Genomic DNA, 12,581 nt, shown 5'->3' with positions numbered 1-12,581 from the left:
CCACAATGCCCGATCAAAGACCTCCGTAAAGGTCATAAGCTTGAGGATTTGCACGGCCTCATAGATCCTCGGATGGAGTCCTCGCAAGAACCAATTGGCCAGGTCCCGATCATCTCGAACAACATCTGGGACGCAATCAATGATGTGGGAGAACTCCTGCTTGTAATCTGCCACCGAGCGATCTCCTTGCCTCAACTTGCGAAACTTTTCTTATAGCTTCCGCTTCACCGTGTCGGAGAAGTAATTTGCGAACATTGCCCTCTTAAACTCCTCCCATAGCATAGGCGGAAGGTCAGAAAGCTGATCTCGCTTCACTCGCTTCCACCATACCTTCGCTGCCTTGTGTAGGCAATGGGTGGCGAGGTGCACCTTGTCCTTCTCCAAGGTGTAAATATCATCGAAGAGCGTCTCCATGGTGTTGATCCACGACTCCACCATCGACGACTCCACTTTCTTCCCGTCAAATGTAGGCGGGCTGAATTTCTTGAATATAACGAGAGCCGCAAGTGCATGCTCCCGCTCCGCCTCTACCGTCGCACTATCGGGATTTGAAGTTCCCGAACCGGCCGGCACCGCCGTGATTGGCACAGCCGCGACCGGCTCAGTCGCTGCCGCCGCTACTCCCTCAGCTGCACTCGGCACCACTGCAGGGGGCGCAGGGTGTTCGGCCTCCACCTGGGCCGTAGCCTGTTGCCGCTCTAAAGCCTCTTGGAGCCTTTGAATTTGCTCCCCTTGGCGTTGAATGGACTCCGCCGGTTGCCGCACTACTCCAATAAGCGCGGCCATTTGCTCTCGAAACTCCCCGTCGCCACTTGCTCCGGATTGCACAGGAGCCGCACTCGGTTCCTCGGGCATAGACCTCGTTCGGGGTCGTCCACGAGGCATTGCTTCCTAAAATGAAGCAATTCACATTAGTTACTTAACCAACATACTACCCAATCCGGCGAAAGCAAACAAGTGTATTTATTCTCATTCCAAAGCATAATGTCGTCGGCCGCCGATCACAACACAAGGAATAGAGAACAAATATCAACTTGGATTAGCCCCTAACCACATTAGAGACTTACTACATTAACCCAATCACAAAGCATTCGCTATACTTTGATTCTACATCACTCACGTTTCCTAGATCCTTAAGGTTTTCCATTCCTAAGAGTTTCTAGGTCCATCCTATACTTTCACTTTTAGGCTTTGATACCATTATATCTGTCACGCCCCGGGACCGATCCCTTTGGCTGCTCCGGGCACGTCGAACAGACGCCAAACGGACAGCACCTCCCCTGTCCGCCCAACGCTCAACAACAAGTACAAATCAAGTAGAGAAATTTGCACAAGCGGAAATATATATAATTGGCTTGCACGAGGTCAAGCAATAGCCAAAGTGAAAGTACTAAACTAAACATCATACAAGTAATATGATTAACTTTTAACCACATACATGCATACAACATTTGTATTCTTTTTCATCCTTTAAATCATTTATTTTTACATCACATATTCCCAAAATAGAACTCTTTACATTCTTTCATTTAAACATTTGCATCGTTCATACAACTATACAACTATAATCATCAAAGTACAAAAGATGATATATAAAGGGTATACAATTCTACACCAAAAGGAGCTTTTAGAGGCAATTCAAACAACCAGAAAAAATATGAAAAGTGCCGAGAAAGAGTTTACCGGCGGTTGTTTGCTGCACCCACAAGTGCCGGCTAAAACTCCGTCGGTAATTGTTTTGCTGGCACTTCTTACAAACTGTCGGTAAATATTAAATGACCGGCACCTTAAAGTGCCACTAATAAAAATATATAGTGGCACTCATAAGTGCCAGGTAATTTCTCTTTTTCGGCACTCACAAGTGCCGGCTTTTCTTTCTTTTAGGGGCAATTTTTGCTGCCAGCAAAACTTTAAGGGCACTTGCTAATGCCGGCAATAAATTTAAAATTATTACTCCCAATTAGATATTCTGACAGAGAAAAGTGCCGGCAAAAGTATTGAATTTATCCTAACAGAAAAAGTGCCGGCAAAAGGTTGAAATTTTGATGCATATCGTATATTGTAATTAGATGAATATGGATTAATTCACACATTACCAATGAAATGATAATTTAATTAGCCAAATTAAGTATATCATGTCAACACAAAATGTCATGAAAATTTAGACACATACAAACGTCGACATCGAATAAAATGAAGTACACATTTTAGTAAACATAATCGAGAATATACAAAAAGGTAACTTCATAAAGTTTTAAGAAGTATCATATATTCAATATCCATAATAAACAAAAAAAGACTTAGTTTAGTCCCAATTCTCCAAGTACACATTTTAATCATTGACAAAATAAAGAAAATGAAGTCTTCAAAATAGTCGATCAACAAGTTACTTCATCTTCTTAACTCATAACCAAACCTGCATTAGAAAAAAAAATAAAAATAATTAGCCTATGAAACATAGTATACTTACTATCTCCAACCTACATCTTGATAATAAAATCCTACGAAAAGGAGCTAATCATTTTATCAATCAACACATAGAATAAATNAAATCCTACGAAAAGGAGCTAATCATTTTATCAATCAACACATAGAATAAATAAATAAATAACCACTGTATATGTTTCAACTTTTTACGAGACAAAAAGAGGACCCATGAAAAAGAGTTAGATCGATGAAACTTACATATCTTATTTAATAAACAATATAAGAAAGCATAGATACAAGCAAAAATATTTCATAAACAATCGAAAGTTGGTGTTGATATATACTACAGTTTATCTTAATTACTTATATCCTAAGGACAGATGCTAATTAAAGTTCATATTCATTCCCAATGTGTAATGTCGAAGTTATGCTTTTTCATATAAGTATTTGAGGGACACCGGCGCATCGGAGTGCATGTCGGCAATCGCCGGATCTTGCGGCTACATTGCTCCAGGTATGGCTCAAACCAAGAGTTCAAATTGCTACACATTTTAATTCCTAATCATGCTTTTGTTTACTTGGTTCATGCAAGGCCAATATTCTTAATTAGCCTATGCGTACATAAACTTTGGCAAACACAGTATGCATAAGTTTGATTCATGCTTTACATATATTTGTAGTTTTGGTTGATAATTCCTCCGACGGACAACAAACTATGTTAGATTTCTCACTACATCATCATCAGATTTCAATTTCACCAAACATTTCATACAATAATGTTTGATCAAATGACAGACAACTCCATAGTAATCACCAAGAAGAAAAACTACCCCTTGAAAAAGCAGGAAGTAGAAATGAATACCCTGAGCAGTTAAAAGACTCCGAAGTGCTGTAGTGAGACGCAGAAGTGCCAAAGCCAGCTCCTTGTAGATCTTGTTAACTTTTCTTATAGAAGGTGGAGCAGCTTTTTCCTGTTCCTTCACTTTGTTGTTGGTCATCTCATTCTTTGTTTCCTTCTCTGCCGCATCCAATAGGTTTGATTCTGACGACCTGCCCGTTTTCTTAGTGACAACCCACTCATACGAACTCCCCAGTTTGAACAAACCCGAAATCATAGCATTGAATTTAGTAACCGACATGGTGTTCTCGAAAAGGAGGTACGGAACTACAAAAGGAAAGGATTTCGGTCCGGGAAATATGTTTAAGAAGGACATAAGAATTGGCACGTAACAGATGACCCAAGCAGGCAATTCGGCCTCCGGCACGAACATTGTTAACGGAAGGACTACGCAAAACAATACGAACAAATAAAACGGCAGAATCAACTTCCTTAGGAGAAAGAATAATAGTATCGAGTTTGCCTTCTTCCATATAGATATCTACGAAACAGATTATGTTTAATTTGTTCAGAAGATTTTCAGATGAAGATGTACAAACCTTACTTGGAACTATGTTATAAATTTGATCTGACTGCCTAACACCTTACAGTATTCGAATTGTAAGAAAATTACGTCAAATTTTGTCAGAACTCGACAGTCGAAAAAGATTACGGAACATTCTGTCAGAAAAGTTATAAACACTAATAGCATGACAAATCAAAGATGCTGAAAGGTTAAATGGTAAATCAAAACTTCTAAACATCAAGTGTTCTATGTATTTTTACCAAATTTTTACAGCAAGCTGTATCGATTGGGTAATTCGATCGAACTCGAGGATTCCATACCTTTGATGTTATGATAGATGGAAGGCATAATCGGAAAAGGTGAATCAGACCCGAGTGCCATCGGTGCTGCTGCTTCCGATAAGCCTCGTACGATTCCGGAACTTCGCATAAGACCTTTGGAAAAAAGTGTGTCTAATCAACAAAACTGATCTGATTTCAGAAGAATTTCATGCCAAGGGATGCTCTGGTAGTAATTTTTGAGTACCTTGACATCATTTAAGGAGATGAATTTCCACCCGTTGAGATGAGCGCGAACAACGATATCCATGTCTTCGACTGTGGTTCGCTCGAGCCAACCTCCCGAATCTTCCAATGCTTTGATTCGCCAAACACCTGTCGTTCCGTTAAATCCGAAGAAATTTAGGAATACTCCATTCACTTGTTGCTCCACTTCGAAGTGGTAGCACAGATTTATATACTGAAGACGAGTTAACAAGTTCTCATCCTTGTTTACGAAGCTCCACCGCACTTGAATTAACCCAAGATCCGGATTTCCCTGCAAATAATCTCGAATATAATGCTATATGTATATAAGTATATAACTCTTTTGCGGGATTAATGAGCAGAATAAGTGATTATTTTACCTTAAAATGCAGAATTGTTTGCTTCAGGAAGTCGGGGTTGGGTTGGAAGTCGGCGTCAAATATCGCAACAAATTTGCGGTTCTTAACGTAGTCATAGCTCATAGCGGACTTCAGATTCCCAGCTTTGTAACCGGTCCTAACCAGCGTATGCCGATAAATTATGTCGATTTCTCACTGCTTCCATTTGGAAACTTCAGCCTTGATCAATGTCTGGATGCTGTCGTCGTCTGAATCGTCAAGAACTTGAATCAGAAGTCAATCTTTCGACCAATCAAGTTGGCAAACAGCTGAAATCGATTGCTCGTAAACCTGGTACAGTTAAATCAACACTCACTTGTTCAAAACAACTGTATTGAACTGCAGAAACTGTAAAATTTAGTTCATTACCTCTCTTTCATTACACATAGGAATCTGAACTAGCACCATCGGGTATTCGTACTCCGAACCATCATCTGCTTTGAAAGGATCTCCTTCGATTCTCGGTTTGATACTCTTCAGCTTAATCCAGAAGCACCCAAGGCACAAGATGAGCCGATCAGCCGACTGTATGAGGAAGAGAACGACGCATATATGCGACATAACCTGAATCGGGTACGCAATGTAGTTGGCGCCAAATGAAAGCCACGAAAGGTACGCCGAATGTGTCCACCCTCGAATCTCCCTGCTCTCCGGCAAATACAAATTCGACTTCTGAAAGTTCCATCCATTCCAATGAGCTCGAAGGTGAGAGTGACCAGAGACAGAACCAAGAACCCCCTGATGAACTTGAACGGTAAACCTCCCTTGCTGTGCTTATCACTCTTGGAGGGGATCTGGTGCTGAAGTGTTAGCCTCTTCCTTATGGTTTTAGGAAGAGCGCGCTCCAATAACACACAACGAAAGAGAGAGAGAGAGAGAGAGAGAGAGAGAGAGAGAGAGAAAGAGAGAGGCGAAGGGATTTCGCCGAGGATGGAAGTGGCCTCAATGATGGGGAGCGAGAAGAGCTTGGAGATCTCGTCCAGTGATAGCTTCACTGAGAATGTGATCAATAACAGCTACAGCTGGCAAAAAAAACACTTGTCCTGTAAATCCAGTCCAAATTTACTAAGATTCAATAGTAAAGAGTGAATAATAGATAGCAGATGCATCTTTGAAGTTTACGTTCTCTTTGTTTAGACAAAGAATATTGCGGGAAAAGTCAATTAAAAAAAAAAGAAAAGGGGAAAAAAACACACAAAAGCAGAAGAACAGCTACTTAATTACCACAGCCATAAGAGCAGATCCGGAGAGTCCTCCGAGAATGGATCCTTTGCTCCCCGATCTCAAATCTACGACAAACTGACAGGGTAAGTGATCAATCGCTCGAGCAAAATAAACAAACACAACAAATGAAAAACAAGAAGGGGGCGAGAGAGAGAGGGGAAGAGAGAGGAGTGAGTGCGCACAAGCGAAGAGGCCGCCGCCGAGGAGGAGGGTACCTTAGGGGGGGGATGTGGTGGGGTCGAGGTCGGCGAGGAGCTGCGCGCCGCAACGGCGGAGGCGGCGCACGACGTTGCGGCGCGGAGGAAGGGGAAGGAGCGAGATGGTGCTCTTCCGGTCGACTACGACGAAGGGTTTGAAGCATAGACGAACCAGAGACGAAGGGTGATGCTGGGATATAGGATATGGTGGTGTTCTGGTTGGGGAGTGGAGGAGGCTGGGTTTTTTCTGAAGATGGGATAAGAGACCTAGGGCGCGCGGACGAGAGACCTAGGGCGCGCGGCGTAAGGGTTTTTTTTGCCTTGCGCGCGAAGCTAAAATTTCCCACTTGCCCATTACCGGTGATTTTTTTGGGTATAATTTTGATGTGACCTCACAACTTCTCAAAAAATTAAAAATAAATTTAATAATTACTTAATTAAGGGTAGTTATTTAAAAGTGCCCTTAATTACTAACTATTACTGGCATTTTGTACAAGAGCCATTAAAAAAGTGTCACCAAAGATGGATTTTGGTGTAGTCTACACAAAATATAACTAACACGGGTGGTCCCTGTCAATGGCGCGATACCTTTATTGCGATCGTCGGCCGGCTCACTCGGTCGCGGCTCTGTGAAAATAGTGAGGTGAGAACTACAATAAAGTTTCCAGTGGGTTCGGCCGCTGATCTCGCCGACTTTTCCACTAGTTCTAAATCAAGTATAATAAAAGAATAGATAGATAGTGGCCAAACTAAACAAATGCAGCTAATATACCTGAACAAGATATAATCAATGATTATGCTCAATAGAATGCTCATGATGAATGCAAGATTACTTTCCAATTCCCGGTCCTTTTGGCTAACCCGTGGGTTTCGCCTCAACCAACAACTTACCAATTCCGATCCCTACTATCGGGCCCTAAGCTTCCTCCCGACTGAACCAATAGACTCACCAACCAAATCCCTATATCGGGCCCTAAGCTTCCTCCCGACGGGACCGTCCTCTGGGAAACACTAACCCAGTGATAACAACTCTGAAGCTCATCTCTCGAGGGAGAGCTACTGCCCTTAGAGCCAAGAGGCGAGTATGATCAATCCTTAACTTTAAGTATACCAAGTTCAATCCAATCCTTCACTATAAGGATGCAATGCTCATATGACCTTTAACTTTAAGGTTGTTATGTCATAATATCAACTATCTCATTTTATGTAAGGTACCGGACTTCTAAAACTATGAAGTTACGGTGTACATTTAAATGGCTCCGGTGAGGTTGCGGCGGAATGTAACATACCGGATTTTAAATATAAAAGTGAAAATAAATAAAAATAGTATGAGATACTATNGGAAAAACAAAATGTATTAAACTTGTAAACCCTAATGTGATGAGATTGTAATCTGGAAGTAAAAATGTAAATAGGAACTGTGATGTAAAAGTGAATGAATGCTTGTAAAAGCTAGTAGTTTATGTATTTGATACTTCCTTATGCAATCTTGATTGATATCCGTTCCTGGTTGGAACATATCTATATTGTTTGGATTGCGACGCCTTGGACGTACTGGGGAGACTCTGTCCGCGTACAAAGGAATCCCCGGTCCGTTCGGCGGTCTGTTGTCGGCGCCGCGGCCCGGTCCAAATAGGCGGTTGGTCGCGGGGCGTGACATTTTACTTGCATTCTTTAACTTTCATTAGTGTCACTTACACTACTTGTTCTTTATACTCATTCACATGCATTCATTAATGCCACACACACTAAGTGTTCAACTCTAGCATTCAAACTTTTTGGTATCACTCTATGTGTTTACTAATGCCACACAATCCATATGTCATAATGTCATTTTTTTCTTTACCTCATCTAAGTCTTTGTCACCATTCATGCCTACATAGGGTTTCCACTTTGTTCAACATTCTCATATGTATCTTTATACTACAAGTATGCAAATAATATATCTCAATCAACCCTACAATGCATGAAAATACTATACATACATATGCTCAAAAATGACACTTTAGATATAAGAAAAAATTCAATGATTTCGGAAAGCACCACCCACCTTGTATGGTTGTAAAGGTGTTACGGTTCAAATCTAGAAATTTTTAGCCGCCTATTCTCTCGCTTGCGGCAAAACGAAGCCAAATTAGGCTTTTTCCCTAGTATCATTATGTAGACTCGTCGGATCGGTGAACCGAGTCCATAAACGAGTTAGAAATATCTCCAATTTGGTTTCTATAAGGTCAATTTGCCTTTAAACCAACTTAGGGCAAAAGACCCAATTTTGGTGCCTTAACAATATCATATAGCCGATTACACCATTTGATCTCTAAAAGAAGCAATAGCAAGCTTGTTCAACCTCTAGGAACTCATATAGAACCATTTCTAGGTCATTCAAACCATCCCTAGGGCATATAGACCAAACCCTAGAAATCCACCATGAGTACACATGAAGAAAACATGGTTTTCATGTGTTCCATGGCCTCTACTAGATTTCTACACTTGTAAGAAGATCAAATCCCAAAGATTTATGGTATAAAACCAAACCCTAACATCAATCTTACAAGAAATCTTACCTTAGCCCACTAGCTTTCCAAAGTCCACCTTGTAGGAGAGCTCCCAAGCCTTCAAAAGCTCCAAAATCTCCTCCAAATCCTTCTCCAACTCCTCCAAATCCACCTTGGGAGAGTTCTCTAGAGAGAGAAAGCAAGAAATGAGAGAGGGAAAGGTGTTCTCTGCTGGCTGTGAATAAGAGAGAGGGGTTGGGGGTATTTATAGGTTGCTACATTTGCAAATAAACCCACCCAATATTCATATTTGCAGTAGATCAAATTCTGCTGCGAAGGACACTTGGTACTGGTACTAGATATTTTATCACCGGTTACACGATTACGCACAGCCAAACCTGAGAGCTGCCATCTCGGGTAACAGACTTTGTACCGGTTCAACAGCCTTTTTTTCCTCAAACCCAAGAGCTACTTCTCTCGGTCTGCCTACTGGTACCGGTACACCCCTGGTGTTAAACCGATTACAAAGCTCGAGAATTTCAGTTTTGTATTGTTTCGATTCCAATTCGGGCCGAGTAATGCTAAAACCTTTCTAACTCACTTGGAACTCAACTTTAACCCTTCCAATATTGTTGGAATGTTAAATGGACCTTATCCAACAGTTCCTCTCGCACACTTTAGTCAATTTGACTAAAGTTCGATATAATCTACCGAGTTTCGGTATATTACAGGGTTGATGTTTGGATCTAAATGCTTAACATTTTAAGTTTAATTAGTAATAAAAGTTAGTAGTTATTATTTATGCTGTTGATATCCAAGCTTTTGTTGAATCTATTCAAGTCTGTTTCCTCGTGCGACATAGCGCAGGTAACAATCTGTATGGGAGATTACTGATTAATTGGAAATGTAGCCGAGATCAATGGTAAATTCTAGGGCGCAATGGATTATCACATAACCGATCGATCAGACGCCCACGTACACTCATGCTATTCCAGGTGAAAAGAAGAGGCCGGACAGCTGCCAACCAAAGATCAGGAAGATTTGAGGAGGCAACAGCCAGCCAAAGATCAGATAAGAAGACCTCTGCATATCTCGTTTTTTGGTTCGAATAAACCGCAACATAGAAATCCAAAGCTGCTTATCTCTCATTCTGACAATTCCCAAGTCTCAGAACTTTATACATATCATAAACAGGCATCACAAGTTACACAAACCGGATTAAAGACGGCGTGCCTTCTTCGACTTCCGACAACCACATTACATAGTTAAGACTGCAAAACAAAACGCAACAGACTGATCGACAACAACCACACCATACGTATATACTAAGAATATATCGCTATTCGAGATTGTACTGTTCACACTATCACACCTCTTTACTTGCTGATCAATTCATTAAACAAAGACCCCGGACATGGAAGCGGGTGGTGCGAGCTCGGTCTCTCTAAGCTCCGTCTTCAGGCCCTTCCCAGCAGCATTCGCCAGCGGATGAATGCCGGGGTCAGGTCCGCTCATGTACTCCCTGTTCTTCCTCTCCTTTTCAAAGGACACTCCAAACCGCTTCTCAACATCTGAGAACAAAATATGTATGGTAATCTCAAGAGTCGACTCCTAGTTAATGTTGCCATATCAATATCTTCATGAGCGGCGTATACACATGTATGTATAGACAAATAAAGTAATTAAGTATATATCTTCATGCACCTTCGGCGAGGTCTTCGCGAAGCTGGCCGTCGCGGGTGAGTGCCATCATGAGTTGGGGGATTCCAAGCGGCAGCGCATCCCCGCGGTCGACTTGCCAGAAGTGGATGGTCTTGCCGTACGTCTTGGCAACCTTCTCGAGGTCGCGGCGCTCCACGGGTCCGGGCACGCCGGGCAAGAAGAGGTAGCCTCCCCGCACCTCGTACTCGTGGGAGTGCCACAGCGGCTTCTCGTCGTCCGGAAGCGCCAGAAAGAGCGGCTCCGTCACGATGTACTCCACGCCGATCAGACGAGCGCTGGCGTCAGGCGAGTCGAAGATGAGGCACTGCCGGACGTCCTCATTAAGGTGCGCGCAAAAGTGGTGGGCCTCCACCTTGTTGAATATTGAATTGAATATGCACATTAATTTAAAGCTCTTAACAATTGTAAAAACTATAACAATAATTAAGAAATTAAGTCCCAATAAATGTAAGGCCCAGTACTGCATCCATTATCTCATTTAATTAATTGCCTCCGATATTTAAATACACATCTCAGGACTTTGACAAAATTTTGAAGAGAAATGTAAAAGACAAGCAGTGAACATAAATGATTGAAACGATCAACATCTATGGCAACTTATAAAGTCCTAATTTAACTCAGATCGCTATCAAATACTTTCAAACCCAGAAAGGGGTAGCCCCTTGATTAAATTTTGTTTGAATATATAAACATTTTATTATTTAAGAAAGCGGTCTTGTTTGGTACCGTTGCCCTTGTTTTTTCTTTTATCTTTAAATAAAATTTCTATATATGGAAGCGTGGGAGAAGAGGATAGATTTGCCTAAATTCAAAGTATTTATTCGACAATAAAAAATATCCAGCCCATGATCATCATGGGGGATCCAACAAGATCGAGATGCAGAAATAAAATAATTTTCTTACCTTCAAGATTTCGGAGTTCTGTAACAATTTTAAAAAAGAATATTTTCGCAGGCATATCAAATTATATTTATATAAAATCAAAAGATCGGCAAAGAGGCCGAGCGTGGGTTTTAGCAAATCTACTTTATTCACTCCACAAGTTCGTAGGCCTTGGCATATTAGGACTATAATTAAAGGGGGATCTAAAAAGAGCATACTAAAGTTTCTTGCAATAAAATAAATCACTCACAAGTGAAGTACGCTATTCTAATTAATAACAAATTATGACTAATTATTATCAAGAGCATTAAAATGGCGAAGACTTAGAACTCCGGCCGGATCCTATATAACTTGCAATTACAAAGATATGAATTATTTCGGAATAACTTATTAGAGATACTTCATGCATGAGATAAAGAATAATAAGAAGAAGAAGAAGAAGAATGAACTTAATTATAGAGGAGGAGGGAGACAGACGCATGTATATATGCAGCAGCAGCACCTGGCGCGACATGTCGTGGGCGTAGAAGTGGAAGGCGCAGAGGTGCTGGTGTATGCTGTTGATGGGGGCGAAACCCTGGATGGTGCCTGTCGCCGTCTCCAGCAGCGCCGTCCCCGTCTGCGTCGGCTCCCCCGGCACCGCCACCTCCGCATGGCTGCTCCTCGTCGACATAATTAATATTCAACAGAGATCGACGGATCCTGGTATCTATATATATATATATATATATCCTGTTGTTGTTCTTACTTAATTAATAGTCAGTTATTAATGTTCTGTCTTTCTTTTGCCGGCCGGGGATGGCTGCGGCGTTTGAGATGAGCTTGGTTTCGTGCGGAGCAGACGCGTGGAGTTACAGAAGCGAATACGTGCCCTGCTCTGCTTGACCGGGATGGACAGCGGCTGCCTGGCTCCAAATTGAATTTCTGGGCTTTAGGACAACTGTCCGTCCTCTCGCACACTTTTTAAAAGTGGATGAGGAAATATTTGCCTGCATCGGTCAGTGCGTGAAGGCATTTTGTTTTTACTACAATTTTTATATGAAAAAATTTATCTAATTTTAAACTTTTGCAAATATAAATTATTTTTTTTTTATTTTACAGATTTAGGCCGGATTTTCTGTCCTTTGACGAAAATATCCCTTATCTCCATACACCTCTCTCGTATTCGCTCGGATACGTATATCTTAATGTACGACACTTGGGAGGACATTAAATGCATCCCACGCGTTGTTACACAACCTCTCAGTCATCGGAATACAAACCAAATCGGCCCCGTTATTCGCCGGCCCCCTTGTTTGCTGTTCGGTTT

The 12,581-nt window shown here is 41.5% G+C and overlaps 1 protein-coding gene and 1 pseudogene across 1 annotated transcript; both read right to left on the bottom strand.

Moving 5' to 3' along the window:
* Window positions 211-5,861, bottom strand: LOC109717961 (annotated as a pseudogene).
* On the bottom strand, window positions 9,885-12,193 carry LOC109718681 (oil body-associated protein 1A-like). The gene is made up of 3 exons (XM_020245029.1): window positions 11,775-12,193; window positions 10,373-10,742; window positions 9,885-10,239 (listed from the first exon to the last, which is right to left on the bottom strand). Exons 1-3 carry the CDS (start codon window positions 11,943-11,945, stop codon window positions 10,064-10,066), a joined length of 717 nt encoding a protein of 238 aa, XP_020100618.1. The 5' UTR covers window positions 11,946-12,193; the 3' UTR covers window positions 9,885-10,063.

This window comes from Ananas comosus, linkage group 12, assembly GCF_001540865.1.
Source record: "Ananas comosus cultivar F153 linkage group 12, ASM154086v1, whole genome shotgun sequence".
Classification (NCBI taxonomy): domain Eukaryota; kingdom Viridiplantae; phylum Streptophyta; class Magnoliopsida; order Poales; family Bromeliaceae; genus Ananas; species Ananas comosus.
The sequence above is the reverse complement of the archived record's forward strand: the minus strand, read 5'-3'. Positions and strand labels throughout refer to the sequence as shown.